The sequence below is a fragment of the Betta splendens genome, chromosome 5 (assembly GCF_900634795.4).
Source record: "Betta splendens chromosome 5, fBetSpl5.4, whole genome shotgun sequence".
Classification (NCBI taxonomy): Eukaryota; Metazoa; Chordata; class Actinopteri; order Anabantiformes; family Osphronemidae; genus Betta; species Betta splendens.
This window is the reverse complement of record NC_040885.2, coordinates 4,626,924-4,647,035: the sequence shown is the minus strand read 5'-3', so window position 1 is coordinate 4,647,035 and position 20,112 is coordinate 4,626,924. Positions and strand designations below refer to the sequence as shown.

At 39.9% G+C, this 20,112-nt stretch overlaps 1 protein-coding gene across 5 annotated transcripts in view; it reads right to left on the bottom strand.

The window, feature by feature from the left end:
* Positions 1–1,881: 1,881 nt before the first annotated feature.
* mtmr14 (myotubularin related protein 14) overlaps positions 1,882–20,112 on the bottom strand; it is a 32,134-nt gene continuing 13,903 nt past the window's right edge. For 2 of the 5 annotated variants that reach the window (XM_029150766.3, XM_029150767.3), the window contains 12 exons: positions 19,900–19,970; positions 19,746–19,820; positions 19,358–19,424; positions 18,937–19,022; positions 18,543–18,619; positions 15,702–15,738; positions 15,552–15,622; positions 15,201–15,259; positions 14,339–14,471; positions 13,987–14,163; positions 5,101–5,307; positions 1,882–4,486 (listed from right to left, as the gene is read on the bottom strand). In XM_029150766.3, the coding sequence (XP_029006599.1) occupies positions 4,306–4,486; positions 5,101–5,307; positions 13,987–14,163; positions 14,339–14,471; positions 15,201–15,259; positions 15,552–15,622; positions 15,702–15,738; positions 18,543–18,619; positions 18,937–19,022; positions 19,358–19,424; positions 19,746–19,820; positions 19,900–19,970 (1,241 nt within the window). In that variant the 3' untranslated portion in view covers positions 1,882–4,305. The other 3 variants (XM_029150771.2, XM_029150770.2, XM_029150769.2) reach the window with 3 other exon arrangements.

Here is a 20,112-nt window from a genome sequence, read left to right as displayed (position 1 = left end):
TTTGTGTAGTGGCTCTTAATTACAGTGAATGTTGCAAAGCATTGACTGTATTGAGATTTGAAACTTTATTATCATCTAGTCCCGCATACTTTAAGCTACAGAAACCATTTAAATATCAAAACGTGCAGCTTTTTAAGACGACACAGGCTATTATTTTTCTGATTCAAATTTTTCATATATTTTGAGTTATTAAGCTGTTTTCACTATTTTTTTCCCGTTGAAATGAATGGAAACAACTTTTCAAATCCTCTTCAGCTTTGTCTTTTTTCAGCTTTAACTACTTCTACATACTTTAAGCTACAGACACCATTTGAACTACCAAATAATCTTCAACTCTTTAACTATTAATCTCTTGTTCAGCTTAATATATTTAATACCTTCTAAGTTATAGTAGTTTAAGCATAGGGTGGGTTTTGAGGAATTCTCAGCTTTTCCATTAGTATGTATTGCGTGAGCTATAGAGTGCATGATGTCAAAGCTAGAGTGTGAGGACACGTTTTTTTTTTTTAAACAGAACTTTTCTCTTTAACCCATCACAACAGCCACAGTTTTCACTTTAGGAACACATTTTTTACTAAGTCGTAGTCATACTTGTCTTCTTTCTAATGATGTGTCTGGTTAAGCTACACTTAGTCTGTATCTTCCTCAAAGTGCAGGGGGTTCCAGAAATCCTCGAATAGACGTCAATGGAAATGTTTTGCTGACTTCTGGCAGGAGCACCCAAAGTGAAATGATTTTTTTATTAGCTATAATGGTTTTCGCCTTTCGTCTCCATGACGACGGCACAGCTGCTGCTGTGACAGATAGGTCAAACTCCTGATGCTCAGTGCAGCAACTCTATTAATCAGACACATCCTCTAAATCCTTTAAAAATAAAAGCACCAATCCAAATTTTTAGCTTTAATAGCACTATTTTTGCTTTTGAATGGGTATTAGTGACTCGTTAATGAGACTATTTTACAGTTTAGCTATTAAGCACACAGAGCTTCTCAAAATCCTTTTAAAATAAAAGCCCCAATCCTGATCTTTAGCTAAAAATAGCAATATTTCTGCTTTCAACTGGTTTATTATGACTAGTTATTAGACTACTATACTGTTTAGCAATTACCTGCAGAGGCTTCCTCCATATCCTTTTAAAATAAAAGCACTAATCCAGATCTTTACTTAAAAATACAATATTTCTGCTTTCAACTGTTTATGACTAGTTGAGACTCTTTTTACTTCAACTGTCTCCAATTGCACACACTGTTTACTGTATGCAATTACCTGCACACGTTTCCTCCAAAGCTCGAAGTTTTTCCTCTGCAGCTACAGATATATGTTTCCATAACTTAAGGCTATTCTTTTATCTCTTAAACTTAAAACCATTTATTTATAAGATTTGGCTGGTTTTGTTACATTTAGGTATATTGTGTTTTCCTGTATTTTCAGCGGTTCTTTCAATGTCAATTTCAGCAAATCTTTTTCAACTTTCCTCAATTTTTCCTTCTGCAAAGATTCAGTTTTGTTTAAACAACTCATTCTCTTCAAATACATTCATGTGTGGCTTACATGCTTCAGCTATTTTCAGCTGTCTTAAGTGTTCCAGCTACTTACAGCAATTCTCCAGGAATACTTTCAGTATGGCAGCATTCACTGCGCATTTTCCTATGGAAATGCTGTATCTAGTTACTATTTTCTGCTCACCACACAAACTTTTCTTCTATTGTCCAGTTTTTTACCTGCGTATTTGCCTAAAAACACAAAAGCTCCACTGTTCCGTATGGACTCTGAAACTAATGGGAACTGAGACAAAAATCTGAATCGGAACATTATTAATGAAAACAATTTCCAAGAATTAAAAAAATAATAACTCAAGCACAACCATGTAAATAAAACGTGTTGCTGTTCGTTATTTACAACCATTATCTGCTGTTAATTTTTTATTATAACCTCATATTTGCCAAGAATTACGAGCAATTTATACAAATATGTACAATTACCTAAAACATTACAAAAGGAGGAAACCCTTCACACAATAAGTATGGTTAAAAACAGATCAAACCGATCACTTTTCACAAATGAGATCAGCCTGAGGCACGCACCAACCCAGCGATAAACATGACCACCTCAGTTAATCTGGAAGTATTTTAAGGACAACTTATAAGAACATGTTTTCACTAGTTTCTCAATGTTCTAGTTTTTTGCAGTTATTTTGTGATTGACTTAATTAGACACAGGCCACAGTAAAGAAAATCATGACAAGAAGCCTTGAATTCCAAAGTAATCAAAAAGGTTCAAACTAGTCTCGAGTAACTGATTGCAAAGATGGACAGATTGTTCTACTGCCAGTTACTTTGGATGTTGAAACACTTAAAAAAAATCAAAGACTCTCAGGGTCACTCTCTCACAATTCTGGAAAACATGTTTAGCATTCTGGGAGGAAGATAAAGACGGACTACTGTTGTAGCACATCAAGTCTAAGGTAAAGATTCTGAATCATTCATCTGACAAGTGAAGTGGACTGCACCAGTACAGGGTCAGTTGTGATCCAGGCTAAGAGTTACAGCCTGCACCATAGTATCTCACCAGAGGTTTTTAAAAGCCACTAAGAGAAACATGCGCTAAAAGAACACCTTCTCAGCTCAACTGTGTTAACAAAGCATTTGGGACGTTAGCCTGCATTTACACACCTCAGCTTTAGATCTGCCCTCTTCTGTAAACAGTAATAAGCTTTTCATCTTGCTATCAGAATCTAAAATTACTAGTTTTACCTAAATTCCTTCTAGAATCAGATCTTAAATCAAAAATTCTGCTTTGTTGTTGATGATGATGACATTCTCCAGTGTCTGCACAGTTTTAGGTTATGGAGCAACAACAATGAATTTTACAAATAAAAATGTGATTGGAAAAAGGAGGGGAAAAAAATGAATATCAGCTGGTTACCCCCCCGAGGTGAGAGGAGATTGACCTGAAATTTGGCCAGAACAAGCAGAAAACTTACTGGACACAATACAAAGGAACAGCTACAGTCCTGACTAAACTAAATGTCCTGAGGTACAGCATCTGTGGCTTTGTGCAACGGATAGCTAGGTTACAAACATCTGTCCAGAGGAGGCAGACAGTTCTGACACGATTAAACGATGGCTGGGTGGAAATCCCAGTGGAAAATGGGTTGAAATCTCAGCACAGCAAGGATCAATTGGGCCGTGCCTCACCTTAAGTTCACGATGAAAAGGCATTGATTTCTAGCTGGTTACTACATGTTAAAAGTGGGGACAACCACACAAGAGACGAAATCACTGCCTATGGAATAAAGTAGCGGACGTGGACAAAACACTAGCAAAATTAAAAAGAAGCTTGCGTGTTTGGCACTAGAACAAGCTTACACGAGGCCTTCAGGAAACATTCCATTTGCACAGAACACAGAAGTACAGAACTGGAAGATCATTAGCCATTATATATCCACAGTTGTTGCTCACTATAGTCATTTATCTTGTATAAACTGGATACAAAAGACAGAACTTTATGCTGTAAATCAGGTTGGTTTCTAGAAGGCTGAAAAGTATGAGGTGCAGAGGGCTACATGTCAGTAGCATGTCAGAGAGTAGGTACATCCTAGACGCGGGCACAGAGATTCAACCGTAAGTTTAGTGAAAGGTATACCTCAGTGAAAATGTTTATGCAGCCAGACGTTTGCAGTTTACCTTTGGTAACTATAAAATATTTCTTCATGCATCAAGACTAATGTCTCTAGTGACCAACAACTCACTTATTTATCATTTCTAACTCCCAGAATTCAAAGCAGTAACCTAAACATTTTATTCTTTTACAAAAAAAAAAAAAAAAAAAAAAAAAAAAAAAAGGCCAGTTTAGACAAAACGTGTTGTCTTCATCCATAAGAAAATAAAATTTTGCCGGTTAAATCATTAAGGATTAGCATCAAAATGAGAACTACAACAACCACAAGCCTCTTTAGGGAATAAAGAGCAATATAAAAAGATTAAAAACAAAAAGAACAAGCTCTGTAGATTTTCCTCGCATGTTCTCAGCCATTCACATTTCAACAGCTTTAAAGCCGCTCTCCCTTTTTGATACAGTGGCTAAAACAACACAGAAGATTAAAAGTCAAGAGAAAAGTTGGAGTATCATTTAAAAAAAAATAATAATAAAAATAAGGGCACCTAAAATCAGCAAAAGTCAAGGAGAAATTAATGCTTAACCCCTGAATCAAAGAGATATTTGGCACTTTATTTTACCGAGTCCATACAATCGACTGAGGCTGGATGGAAGTAAAGAAGAGGTCCGAGGTCTCATTGAGGAGATTTAGACGATGGCATTGATGCCCCGGAGTCCGACGCCGCGGGCAAACTGCTCAAGCAGGCCAGATATGGCACCAGAGGGGCTGGGTGCAGAGGACTTGAGGCCAACTGTGGAGCTATAGGCTGCCAGGAACACTTCCCGCACTGCCTCCAAACGGGCCTGACGCTCTGACGGGAAGGAGAACCTGAAGTGGAGAGTGCAAGGAAGGTGAGGACACAATGGGAAGCAAAGACAGGGAGGATGTTAGAGACATTTTAAGTAAATAAAAGATGAATTCAGAGGATAACAGCGAGATGCAGCGTGAATCCACCTCATCTATCCTGAATTAACCCTGACAGAGCTCATAGGGTCATCTGCAGCATCTCTATGCCGATTGATGCAGGTGGCACACAGTAACTCTGCTGCCAAATGCATCTCTGTTGATTCTCCATATGCTTTACTTCACAGTGAACTTGGGCCTCCTTGAAAAGACGCGTTCTCTGGAGGACATTTTCGCTCTACATGCACCATGTCACAAAGCCTGCATGTTCAGAACCACTGCTGAACATGTAGCTGTAAGAAAATCACTGTCTGGAACCAAACATTGTAGCCGTTTGAGGCCCTGAGCCTGATGTTGCATTTTTTATTTTATTAATTATTTTATATTATTATGAGTTTGCCCAATGCACACAAACCTTTTATCTGTTGGTACTTTACAGAGACAAATATACAGTGAACAGTTTAGTTTAGTGAAACCTACGTGATTGAATCCTACCAAACAGACATTAAAACACTTGACTAGCAGTGCAAATTACTCACATTCGTCCACCAGCACCTTCATCCTGAAAACTTTTAGGAAATGGGGAATCGAAGGCTACAGCAACAGCCGAGGAGTTGGAGGTAGCGGAGGCTGGAGGTGGAGGGAACAGACCGTGGTCATGGATGCTACCACAACCAGAAACTATCTGCCAGCTCCCATAGTCCGTAGAGAGGGAAGAACCTGACCGAGTGGATTCTGCAGCTAACCTGGAAGAGAAACAGCTTTCACTCAGCATCCAAAATTATTCCTGGGAAGCTGCCACACAGCATTCAGATCAAGAAGATTTTTAGTGACAGTAGGAAACTGAAAGGTCACATTCAGCAAAATCTAAAAACTAAATTAAAATCTCAGCAAACACTGGATTTAATGCTGGATTTAATGCTGTTTAATGCTGTAATTCAATTTACTCTTAGTCTTAGTTATCGCATAGAGACTGTGTCTGCTTCTCGACCACCTAAACTATACAAGTCACAAACAAATCAAAGAGGAGTGACTTACCAGAATTTAATAAACATCAAAACAGTTCCTCTTACGGAACAAAGTAATAGTAAGCTAATAAAGTGTGGTTTATTAAATATCAGATCTCTCTCATCTAAATCCTTTTTAATAAATGACTTGATAAGTGACCATCACATAGATCTGTTCTGTCTCACTGAAACCTGGCTGCAGCAGGATGAATATGTTACTTTAAATGAGTCGACTCCAATGAGTCACATCAACTATCATGTTCCAAGAAGTACAGGTAGAGGTGGAGGAGTAGCAGCAATTTATAAATCAGATTTATTAATTACTCCTAAACCTAAACATAGTTATAACTCATTTGAGAGCCTCACTCTGAGCCTTTCTCACCCAGACTCTAAAACTCAGAAACCAGTTGTGTTTTGTATTGTTTACCGTCCTCCTGCTCCATATTCTGAGTTCTTAACTGAATTCTCTGAATTCTTATCTGACTTAGTTCTTAGCACAGATAAAGTCATTGTAGTGGGAGACTTTAACATTCATGTAGATGTTGACAGCAACTGTCTCAGCACTGCTTTTAACTCCTTAATAGACACTATTGGTTTTACACAGCAGGTAAATGAACCCACTCATCGTTTTAACCACACCCTAGATCTTGTCCTGACATATGGAGTTGAAATTGATAATTTAATAGTTCTTCCCCAAAACCCTCTGTTATCTGACCATTTCTTATTAACTTTTGAATTTAGCACAACTGACCCTATAACCGCTGGAAAGAAATGTTACTATAGCAGATGTTTATCTGACAATGCTGTTGCCAGATTCAAGCAGATGATTCCATCATCTTTTGCCTCAATGTCTTGCAGATACACAGAGAACAGTCACCTTAATCCTTATGAACAGGTTGACTGTCTTGTAGATGATGCTGCAGCTTCTCTACGTACAATGTTAGACACAGTGGCTCCTCTGAAGAAGAAGACAGTGAATCAGAGGAGGTTAGCTCCGTGGTATAACTCAGACATCCGCAGTCTAAAGCAAAGGACTAGACAACTAGAAAGACAGTGGCGTTCCAACAAAATAAATGTAAACTGCATTGCATGGAAGGACAGTCTAATGAAATATAAAAAAGCACTTTGTGCTGCTAGAAAAACATATTATTCCTCCCTAATTGAGGAAAACAAAAACAACCCCAGGTTTCTTTTCAGCACTGTAGCCAGGCTGACAAAGAGTCATAGCTGTATTGAGTCTACTATCCCCTTAAATCTCAGCAGCAATGACTTTATGAACTACTTTACTAATAAAATTATCATCATTAGAAAAAACATTCAGCAGCGGCTTCTTCCAAATGACAGAAAGCACTGTCTAGATCCATCAACTTTAAATTTATTAAATCCTCTGTCTTACCTAGACAGCTTCTCCCCCATAACTCATATGGAGTTAACCTCAATAATTAACTCTTCCAAGTCGTCCACTTGTCTTTTAGATCCAATCCCAACCAGATTACTCAAAGAAGTTCTACCTTTAATCAGCTCATCCATATTAAATCAAATCAACCAATCTTTACAACTAGGCTATGTACCACAGGCTTTTAAGGTGGCTGTGGTCAAACCTCTATTGAAAAAACCAACCCTTGACCCTGGACAACTAGCCAACTATAGGCCCATTTCAAATTTACCCTTTATTTCCAAGATTCTGGAAAAAATCGTGGCTAAACAATTATCTGACCACCTTAGTGGGAATAACCTGTATGAAGATTTTCAGTCAGGATTTAGAAAACATCATAGCACAGAAACAGCTCTGGTTAGAGTCACTAATGATCTTCTATTAGCTTCGGATAATGGTCTAGTTTCTGTCCTTGTCCTGTTAGATCTTAGTGCTGCATTTGATACAATTGATCATCACATTCTATTACAGACACTAGAACATAGAATCGGGATTAATGGAACAGCATTGGGATGGTTTAAATCCTATTTGTTGAACAGATTCCAGTTTGTTCATGTTAATGATTAATTCTCCACACGCACAAGGATTAGCTATGGAGTTCCACAAATGTAGGATAGAATTTTAAATTCTCCTACTCACATACAAAGTACTCAATGATAAAGCTCCTTCTTATCTTAAAGACCTTATAGTTCCTTATGCTCCCAGCAGAACACTTCGTTCTCAGAGCGCTGGGCTACTTGTGGTTCCTAGAGTGTTTAAATGTAGAACAGGGGGCAGAGCTTTTAGCTACCAAGCTCCTCTCCTCTGGAACCAGCTCCCTCTTCAGGTTCGAGAAGCTGACACACTCTCCACCTTTAAGATTAGGCTTAAAACCTTCCTTTTTGATAAAGCTTATAGTTAGAGATGGTTCAGGTCACTGGCAATTATTGTTAGTCACAGGAACCATCTCTTAGTTAAGCTGCAATAGACATAGACTGCTGGGGGACTTAATTTATACACTGAGCTCCTCTGTTTCCTTCTACCTCCTCTGTCCCATAACCTCCCATCATTGTCCCATGTTTAACTAACCTTGTCTCTTTCTGTCCAGTAGTTGTGCTTCTCTCCTCTCTCCCCCCCCACCCCCACTCTTTCTCCCTCTCTGTCCTCACCCACAGGTATCATTGGACTCAAAGTTTGGTGTCTGTGATGGGCAGCTGCGGATCCAACCATCCTGCCTGCATCCAGTCCCTGGTCCTACCATCCTGCCTGTGCTCTGTTGTTGCTTGTTGTTGCTTGTTGCTGTTGCTGCGCTTTTCTATCTCTCTATCCTCTCACCCCAACCGGTCGAGGCAGATGGCCGCCCACATCCAGTCTGGTTCTGCTGGAGGTTTCTTCCTCGTTAGAGAGGGAGTTTTTCCTCTCCACTGTTGCTGTCAAATTAAATGCTTGCTGTATGTGGGATTTGTTGGGTTTAGTTGTGTGAGGTTTTAAACCTTACTTTGTAAAGTGCCTTGAAATAACTTTGTTGTGATTTGGCGCTATATAAATAAAATTGAATTGAATTGAATTGAACTCTCTTAGAATATAAAAAAAAGTGTACAATTGCAGCCTGATGGTGCCAGGTAACTTTCCTGGTCTCAGTGTGGTTTAGTAAAAGTCAAATTACAGGGAAGACTGCTGACCTGACAGTTAACCAGGAGACACAGTCATGTTGTTCAGAGCGATGTAACCAAGTATTTTAATGGATCATTGAGTAGAAGGAAAAAGATGAACAAGCAGCAGGGCTTACTGTAGCCTCGCCAGGATTGTAAAGCCCATTCAATGATTTGATAGATGTGGAGTGGATAGCAGCTGGAGTCAGTGGACTGCTACCACTGTAGCTGTTGAAGCAAAGTGACATGCATTTTCACTCGTTTAACCACTAGGGGGCGCAATGTTGTTTAGAAGCCTCCAATGCGCTACGGCGTAATTCATGCTCTTCGTTTCTACCTGTAACATACATATTACACCAAACCTATTTTACTATGATGTATCTCTTGTGTGCTCAAATGTGCAAATGTGGGGAATATGAAGCGCAACAATCAAATAAACATTGTCGCACTCAAATTGAAATATTGTCCATACTGTAACTACTCATGCTACAGTGACATTATGTCCACCTATAGCCCAGTGGTTAAGTTGTGATTCTATTCTTTTGATTGAGACCGAGTTGGCGTGAGTTCGATCCCTTGTCAGTGCTCTTCTATGCAATTTTTTCTGAACGACATAATTGATGTCTTAATTATTTTCGGTTCACTACAAAAAAGGTATAATCGGTTTTGATTGTGTGTGTCAGTCTCACTGAATAAGTGGCTTGGATGACTTAATTGTTTCTCTTGATAAAACAAATCAAATGACAAGATACATTTTTTTTTTGTTTTTTTTGTTTTTAACAAAGAGACACTGACTTGACTCAGTTTTTTAAGTTAGAGGTAACACGAGAACGACTTTTTGTTGTTTTCATTTTTTTTTTTGCCTTTAATTTAATCAAAGATTACGCGGGGGCGGGTCGCGGGGCCAGCAATCTTGAAGAGCTCCAGCCTACATCTTGAACGAAACGCAAGAGACAGAATGATGTGTTGTACTCAGATGACTTGATCAAAGTTCGACCAAGCTATTGTTAGTTTTCAAATGCAAGATATACTGTATCTTGTACATAGACATTTTAACACAAAACAGTAAATGAAACAAGAACTCGATCATAGAATTTTTATTTGAGTGTTTGTGTAGCAACACAATACTGTACATCTATCTCTATTGTGGTTTTGTAGCTCTAGAAGCAGATGCCAGCAATCCTGGGATCAAACGTCCGTGGGTTCCGCAGCCTTTCATTTATCCGGGCTTCTATCCTTTATGGACAAGGAATGGAAAGAAGTGAGTGTCAGTGCGTAACATGTTCTTTGATCTTTCGCAGGACGTTTTTTGGAAGACCCTTTTTGCCATCTGAGCCCTTGCAGTTCACTTTGTGGACCCAGGAAGAGTACGTAGTTAAGTCGCTGCTGTATAAATCCCCGAATATTTGAGTGACGCTGGCTTCTGGCTTGCACGATCGGTTGTGGTTCGCTGCTACTTTGTTGTTAAAGATAGGACAATGACCCAGATATCGAAAGCACATTCTGAAGATGTTATGCATCAGGCAGGGAAGACTCTTTGTGAGATCAAGGCTTGTCTTGCATCCGCTGGAGTGTCTGACGTGTCTGAGCGGACCAATGTCTGGCACTATAAGGCGAGTGAGCCAAGGCAAGTGCGCCCGAGAAAAATACTGAGGTCAAATGAGCCGCTGTTCGCTTTTCCGTGGTCAAATAGTTGAAGTGCACGATTTGTGCCATACTTACGGTAACAGTGTCGCGATCGCAGCGAAGAGCCGAGAGACTCACTCTAGTGAACAACGGAGATGATATTAGAGCTAATGTCCTAAACAAACATACTTTAAGCTGCAAAATATCAGAAATGATGAAAATTACTGTGTATGTTTGCAAAGACTCACTGATAAAATTATATTATATTATTGATAAAACTACTTAGTACTTCACGGACTATTAATACAGTAAATACAAAAACTTATTTTTACAGAATTAATTTATTTTTGGAATAATCCATTATCAATTTAAACAGCCAAGAAACAAATAGCTTATAAAATGAGGTCCTCAAATGATTAGAACACCATTGCTTTCACAGTACTTTTTTTTAATAGTACTTGAGGTTAAAGTTCAGGCATAATTTTCAAGGCTGTTTACTGTAGAACAATTTAGAAATGGATTATTTTAAAAACGATCCAGTAAAATTGGATATTTGCTGTAGTAGTACTAAGTAGCACTGTAAAGTATTTTTTTTTGAGAGGTAAAAATTTAGGTATTAGTTTCAAGGCAGTTTACTGCAGAGCAATTTAGTAATGGGTTATTCCAGAAATCAGTAAAATTGGACGATATTGACCGCAGTAGAAAAATGTTGTTGAAATTTTTTTTGTTGTAATACATTAGAAAACTTCTTCCGATATATGCGTGCCTTTTGTCTTTCTAGCCATGTTATGGTTGCAATAGATGACCGACGGCTCTTACTTTTTTTTGTAGGCTATTTAACCTTTGGAAAAATTAAAAGGTTTTGTGTGTGTTTGTAACCCTTCTACAACAACCTTGTAGAAGGTTGTAATTGCCTAGTTGTGTGCATTCCGAGTGCATTGTATTTTGTTTAATACTTTACCAATTTTCTTGCACAAAACTCTTGCAAAATAAATCCACAGAACAGAACTAGAAGCGAACTACTACTGCGTGAACTAAAACATTCTTTTTCGCCGGAATTACATTTATCACAATATCTGCGGGAAAAAACTGATTTGGAACTTGATCTGCGCCATAAACACAGCGCCTCATGTTGCAAAGGCAAACTTCACCTCCCTTCTCTATACTCCGTAGAGGCGACTAGACATGCTACTGTGTTACTACTCAGCAGGTGAGTAATACTTCATCTGGGGGGGTTGAAGTACTTTATGCAACACAAATAAACTACGACTCAAATGAAAAAGTTAAGATTCTACAGAATCTAACTATATGAACCATGGCATGGTAGACAATATGGGTGGTGAGATATATGCCAGAGAAGGTCAGTACTTATCTGAATGCTCTGTGTTTGCTTTCAGTTTCAAAAGGACATTTTGATGTGTAAAAGTTCATATTACTGTTGAACCAATCCCATTTTCTGTTTGCATAAACCAATCATTTCGAGAGCTGTTGACCACCCCTGGACCCTGTCCAAAGTGTTTCTTTCAAGTAAGTTATGTCATTGATTGATTGATTTTCCAAATTGTGACGCCATTGTGTGGCAAATTGTGTTGGTTCGTTTGGGTCATTCCTATTGGCTGCCAGACCTGTCAATCTCGCATTAGTGGGTGCCTCACAAATCTATCGGCTGTATCGACTATTCGAACAAGCCCTCACTTCCGTCGAGAGAACGTTGGGGGCCTGAGAAACGGTCCTGTAAACAACTCAACCCTGGTCTCAGGGCCATCTGGTGGCTTTTTGAGGTACTTTTTTAAGTGAATGAATATGATAAAATATTAGTTAGATATTTATATATAATAGTTCTTTTGGTTAAAATAATTACCTTTATAGATATAGGAATGAAAATATTCTGTTTACAGTAGAAAAAAAAACTAATCTCGCCTGACTTTTTTTCTCCAAAAAGCCTTTGCAATTTTGTTCTGTTTAGCATGATAAAATTATGTCTTTGTTGAGATGATGTTAATACATTGTGCTGTAATCCTATAAAAATGTTTTAAGGAACCTCTGCCTCAGTTGACCAAGACTGTATAATACTGTAGGCGGATTTTTTCCCAGATGAGGCTGGAATTTTTCTCATTTTTATGTTCATTAACTTTTCACCAGTAACACAAACTAATATTTACACCTCATATCACATCTCAAAAGTGTCCCCTACATTATGACACCAAATGTATTCAAATAATGTGATCTCTCTACCAGTGTAATAGAAGCCTCAGCATGACTGCTCCTACTCAAAAATAAGAAAAGCCCTTATGGTTGCAGAGATATACTCTGTATGGAAGCTATACCGCCCTCCCCCCACCCACCCCCTAAAATGGCAGAAAATAGGGCATGGGGTGCATAGGGTTAACCACTACGCTACCCAAGATTATATCAAAAGTCATTGTACAAGAGGCTATATAACAGTCAACTAAGGCATTTTAGGGTCAAAAGTGGGAGTCAAACGTAATCTACAGGCCAAAAAGATGTCTCTCCCACACACACACACTTTCGCAATGAAGACGAGATGATAACACGGTAAAAGTACACAGTACACAGTAAAGGCTGACACTTAGTTGCCACTGTACTCAGTCACTGCGACTGTTGTCCCAGATGAATCTGTGAGAAGCATCTTCCCTGGCCGTAGGACCGAAAGGACTGGACTGTTAGCCCAAAGGCCCCCTTTCAGATAAAAATGTTAAAATTTAATTTCATCTGAAGAATCTGGAGGAGTGAGGCCTAAAATCAAGCTGCCCAATGTGATGTTCCACAGTCACTAATGATCTGTCATCTGCTGGCATTGGTCCACTGTGTTTTTCTACAGCATGTTGTGCTGAAGATACAGATTTCATTTTCCGCCCTCCCCTGCCACCAGCATAGATACATTAAATTATGCAGAATAAGCCTCGAACAAAAACTGGAAACAGAAATGGTACATAGGCCAACATTTCTAAAGTTTAAGAAATGTATTGGTCTCTTGTAACATTGAATAAGATATTTCTAGTTATTGAAACCCAAAAATCTCAAAGTCCAAAGATGTGTATCTAGCAAATCTATGTAATTTGAATTGATTTACAGAACCACCAAGTATTTGGTGAGACTCTAATTTACGGATATGCACCTGTATGTTAAAAGGAGAAAGTAGTGAGAGATACCCCCGTGTCAAACAAACACGGAGCAGCCATGCTGACGCTACCTTCATCATGCTTTTATTACACTGGTAGAGAGACCACAAGGCTTCACTCTGAATTAACTAGCTCATTTTTGTCAGTGACAGACATATGGGACCTTTATCATCTATTACCATAACAATGTAATCGCCAAGATAACAAAACCCTGGCCTGCTTTTTATTAACCAATTATCCCAGATGAGAAGGTAGATTATGCCGATTTAGAAATGCCTCTGATGTGATGTAAAGTTTGTTAGGTTACACAAATAAAAACTCAATGTAACAAAATTGTTTTCATGGAAATACTTCTACTCACTGCCTGAACTAAACACTAGACAAAGACTTGGCACAAACAGGAGCTCTAGCTTTAGTATAAAGGCTCTACGGGTATAGAGCTGAGCAACTCTAGAGTCGCTTCAGTTTCCTCACAAGCTAAAGCTGTGCCTCTGGTAATCATTCAAAATTTACACAACTTAAGTGTGTGTATCAAAAGAATGCTGCACTAGTCAGGCTGACAAAGCTGCATCACGCCACCAACCTTCTCCCTGGGACGGCCAATGGGCTGCTCCCAGTGCGTGACACGCCGTGCTCTGACTGATTGGACGATGAAGAGCTGGAGGATCTGGCCTCATGGAGCGGATGGGAGAGGTTGTCATCCAGAGGGTTCTGCTTATTCCAAACAACCATCTGAGGAGAGGAAGTGGTTCCTTTTCTCCTGAGGATTGAGGTGAATCATCATCAACCATCATCAAGAGGATCACAGAATGACGGACGTTGCCCAAAGTGAGTTCTATCTATACTTTATATGAAACTATTTTGACTGATTTGACATTTGATGCTTTGAAATCCAAAGTTAATGCTTTCAGTGTCCATGTCCTGGATCTACTGACCAGCTGGAGGCCTGGGCTTGGCTGGACAACAGGTCCACAGTGTCATTGTTGAGGCTGGAGGCGCCACACACCTCCTCAGTGATGAGGGAAAACTCGCTGCTCAAACTGGTCACACTGCCGCGGTCCCTCAGCTCTGTAGGCAACCAGGAAGTAGAGTTCCTTTTAGATGTCCGCTTGAGTTATTTATTCAATGTCCGCTTGAGTTATTTATTCAATGTCCGCTTGAGTTATTTATTCAATGTCAACAATGAAGGTCTGTATTTATTGGAAATATAAAATTCATAAAGATTCTTGCTATCACAAACAAAATTAAATCAAATACTTTTCATTGTGCCGATACCTGCATGTTACAAATATGAATAATTGCATACAATAACAAACTTTCAAACAACTAAACACACAACTTCTTTATTTTATATATATAAAATAAAGAAGTTTCTAACTGTGAAACCAAGTGTAAAAACAAGCAAAAGTAACAAGCCTACAGACACATAGGTTTGTGATGCAACATGTTTTGGATCCTCGCTGCAACTTCCTGCAGGGATGAAAGCAGCATGTTATCAGCCAGAGCTCCAGAGCACTGCCTCTGCTCTATCGCTGCCTGTTCACACAGCACTAGGGCCTCAGTTATTCATCATTGCATCAGACCAGAGCCAAGTGACAGACGCTTCCAGTACTGCCACAAGCGCTGCTAAAGTAGCTCCTCCCAACAAATTACACTCAAAAGATCTAAAGTGGAGTTAGTGGCTTTCCCTGTCTGAACAACTGCATCAGCATTTGGTGGAATTAGGTTTTCCACCAAACCCATGTGCTTCAGACATCCAATTAACAAATTCTGTTAGAAAGGCATGTAAACACTTACTCAGTTGGAAAAGGTCTTCCATTGTAAAATCACTGTCTTTGAGGTGGGAGTTCTTCCTTCTGAACAAAAGAAAGCAAAGCTCTAAATACGGCACACAACTGAAATAAACCAATGAGCTGGGGCTTTACTGCAGTAGACAGTCTGCAACAATTTATATAGTTGCACTGTAAGCAAACCTTGTAAAGATGGACTTTTAAGTAAAATCTAAAAATGACAATTCAAAGTAAAATTGTTTTTTTCAGATTTGCACTAAAACCCAAGACATGCCATGCAGACATTTGACACACAAGCTATAACATAAATATAATAATATCTAATACCACTGTATGTGAAAAAAATGGGGAAACACACCTTTGTTTCTTAACAGTAGAGAACTTCTCTGAGACAATGTGCTTCAAAAAATTGAAGCAAAAAAAGAAAATCTGAAGAAAAAGAAATTTTGATTTAGCAAAAACTACAACAAAAGTATAAACAAGCACTCTCCCACGTGCAGAAACTTGCCTCCTCCCCTTTGGAGAGTCGATCTGGCAGCATGTGACTAAAAATAGAGAGGAGAACATCTAGATTACATGCCAGCTGCTACATGTCTGTGTCAAAAGCATTATTCATGTGTTCTGGATACTGCTGGTAACACTTGCACCACGGAAGGAGAACAGGCATCAAACCACAAAACAAGTGGTGAGGATACCAAACATATACCTCTATCAAATAATCACTTACTTTTCTACAACTTTATGTATCTTACTTACTTTGTCATTGATGATTCTGTCTGGTCCCTAAGACTGAGCAGTAGTTAAGACTTTGTTTAATTGACTGATGATTACATATCCATAAATAGAGGACATAACGTGATTGTGATGCATGTGTCCTTTGCAGCTGCCTATTAGTTCTGCTTTCTGCTGCTGTTCAAGTGAAAGAGGAGAAATTAAAAACTTGTTGAGAACCTTTAAGTTTAGTTTTTTTAGTTAATATTTGGAATGATGAAAGAAATGAGAACTCAATCGCAGTGTGTTTGTCAATGCAGGTTTGGAGCTGTGGGTTTTCTGAGATCCTGTTCGTTATGAAAAATGGGCCATTACAGAAAGTCTCCACTATACAGGGCCAAAGGCAGCTTTCATGCAGCTGTTCATCTATTCTGCATTATAAATACATGACTCCATAATGTAATAAAGCAGGTTGTATTTGTGCTAAAATCATCTTCATCGCCATGCCTACAGTCTGAATTGGGATCGGAAATTACCTCCAAGAAGAGCCAAAAGGCAAAGTTAGCAAAAGCAGGTCAGGCAACACGTTTGTGTATCTTTTCAATAGGGCTAATAACAAAACATATTTTTGATGCAGCACTTCACCTCATCCTGGACTATTATACTTCAACCTTTAGCAGGAATTAAGCCAACTTTGACCAAGCTTTATTCAGCCCAGGTCAAAACCAGAGCCAAAAAAAAAGTCTCTCTGTGTGGTCATGTTGTACAAACATGATGTACCAGTACTGAGGTTTTCCTAACTCCGCTCCCTGCCCTGTACGAATAGCTCTAACGCCCTCTACTGGTCTGTATTACATCCACCTGTCTAACAAATAATCATCAACAAGTACGAAAAATTATTTACATATATATACACACATATATATATACACACATACACACTTGCCCAAGTATCCATCAAATGCGGCATATACCAAGGAGATGCACTGTCCCCACTGCTGTTCTGCATAGGTCTGAACCCTCTCAGGCTTGGGATGTCATTCGCACTTGAGAAATGTGGGAGGATGGTGACAAAGAGAGGCAAGGTAATCCACACAGAAGGAACAATAGCAGACATTGAGGACAATTACAAGTACCTTGGAATACCACAGGCAAACGGCAACCTTGAACAGGCAACAAGGAATGCGGCAACAGCCAAATACCTCCAACAAGTAAGGCAAGTCCTAAGAAGCCAGCTCAATGGCAAGAACAAATCCCGGGCAATAAACAGCTACGCTCTGCCAGTGATCAGATACCCTGCGGGAATAATAAGGTGGCCAAAGGAAGAGATACAGACCACAGATGTTAAGACACGAAAGCTCCTCACCATGCATGGAGGGTTCCACCCCAAATCCAGCACCCTGAGACTGTACGCTAGCCGCAAGGAAGGAGGCCGAGGACTAGTGAGCGTGAGAGCCACTATCCAGGATGAAACATCCAAGATCCATAAGTACATCAAGGATAAGGCCCCGACAGATGACGTGCTGAGTGAATGTCTCAGGCAGTGGAGAACAGAGGATGAGATGCTGGAAGAGGGACCATCATGGGAGGACAAGCCCTTGCACGGGATGTACCACCGGAACATAACTGAAGTGGCTGATCTCAACAAATCCTACCAATGGCTTGAAAGGGCTGGGCTGAAGGACAGCACAGAGGCACTCATCCTGGCTGCACAGGAGCAGGCCCTGAGCACCAGAGCCATAGAGGCCCAGATCTACCACACCAGACAAGACCCAAGGTGTAGACTGTGCAAAGAGGCCCCAGAGACGGTCCAGCACATAACTGCAGGGTGTAAGATGCTGGCAGGCAAAGCATACATGGAATGCCATAACCAAGTGGCTGGCATAGTATACAGGAACATCTGCGCGGAGTATGGACTGGAAACCCCAAGGTCAAAGTGGGAAACACCTCCCAAGGTGGTAGAGAACGAGCGAGCCAAGATCCTGTGGGACTTCCAGATCCAGACTGACAGAATGGTAATGGCGAACCAACCAGACATTGTGGTGGTGGACAAAGAGCAGAGGAAAGCCGTAGTGGTGGATGTGGCAATACCAAGCGATGGCAACATCAGGAAAAAGGAACATGAGAAACTAGAGAAATACCAAGGGCTCAGAGAAGAACTGGAGAAGGCTTGGAAGGTGAAGGCCACAGTGGTGCCTGTGGTGATCGGAGCACTAGGGGCTGTGACCCCCAAACTGGAGGAGTGGCTACGACAGATCCCTGGAAAAACATCCGAAATCTCAGTCCAGAAAAGTGCAGTCCTAGGAACAGCAAGGATACTGCGCAGAACCCTCAAGCTCCCTGGCCTCTGGTAGAGGACCCGAGCTTGGAAAGTGAATGAGACCACCCGGGGAGGGTGAGAATAGAGTGTGTATATATATATATATATATATATATGCTTTATATATGCTATATATATATATGCTTTCCAATAAACACTATCAGTTGTGTTACTCATCCTGACGTCGCTCACCAGTCCATACCATATCACAGGCATTTGAATTCCAAATGGCCTACGGAAGCTGCAAATGCACCTTTGAAATACAGCCAAGTCACACAATTATGATAGTGATTATGTAAACGATTATGCAAACTTTACCCAAAGAGAAACCAGTCATAGGCGATGGTCAGATAAAGAATCTCTGCTGGCTCCAGGCTAGCATGCACCGCGCCATCCTATGAACAATACAAAAGTGAGTGAAACGTAGGATATGCAGATATCACAACACCAGTACAACAAACAGTATGTCTTATTCTGTTTAAATCATGAGAAGCTGTGAGTACAGAACATGTCCTGAGAAAAGAGCTGCATATTTATGATGCAAGAGCCTTTGCTCCAAAAGCGGTGCAGAAGCTACTTGCAATATCCTTGCGAAATGCTAATGGTGAACTGCATGTGAAGGCTGCAGATTAATTCAGTTCTGAGGTCACTAATGAACGCTGGAGGTGTCTAATAAGCTTGTGCTTTATGGATTTAAAGAGAAGGAACTTACAGCCCACAGTGAGAGCCTGAGCAGGGACACAAACAGTGGCGTCCGGTCCCAGCCTGATATACAGTGCACAAGGAGGCCACTTTCATCTGGAACGATACAAAGTTACCAGAAAGGAACAGTGGCAGTAACATTTATAGCAGTGGAGAGTCTGTTTAACACTACAAGTGAGTAGATTCTAAGTACATTAACTTTAGCACACTTTACCTCTAGCATATAGGCTTGTTGTGTGGTTTAATTTTCTATGCCAAGTCCTGAGGAAAACAAAAGCTCTCCCTGTAGCTGCTAAAATGTCCATCACAACCATGAGCTGATCACCTGTAGCTTTAACCAGGTAACACATAAAACCCTGACAACGCTGTGTGACATTTAAAAAGGTCAAGCTATGTTTTAGGTATTTGTATAGAACACAAACACTACCTACCATCACTGTTGATGATGTGCAGAAGCAACTTCAGGTAGTTCTGGGTTTGCTCCACCAAGTCCCATGACTGACACACACAAACATTACCAGTTAGTATGCAAGATAATGTTAGGTAAATGAAAACATCAATATTCAGTCACAGAGAAAAATTCCAATGACACACTCGACACAGTCCAGTTGTCCAGTGGTTTTAACAGAATATATTTAAATAAACCATTTTTTAGGTTGCGCAAACATGTTTCACACCTTTCAACAGACCAGTTACACCGTAATTACAGGTTTAGGGCAGCTGCTCTGGAGCTTAAGGAAAACACTTTGTAGTTTGTGATGTGCAGGTGCCATGTGTCATCCAGTCTGCAGAGAATAACTGAGGAGGGGAGGAACCAACCTGGTATTGAGTCCAGTCAATGTCCAGGTTCTGCGTAAAGCACGCAGGGATTGTCAAAGGAGCATCCACATAGTCCTGTGTGGTAACAGGGCAACAGTCATTACTGAAACATAAGATGTTTAACACTCACGAACTGAAGAAACTCTGACGGTACCTGATTCCAGTTGAACACCAGACCCTCTGCTGTGTAGTCTCGGTCTTTGTAGTCCTTGAAGAACTCACATCCTGCACAAACAGTCTTTTGTTATTGTGGTTCAACAAAAAGAACTAAAAAAAAAGTGACATCACTAAATGACAGTCTCTCTGACAGGCATCGATTTAGGGTTTTACACAAATCTAATGTTTTTAAACGTTTATTACAAACTCA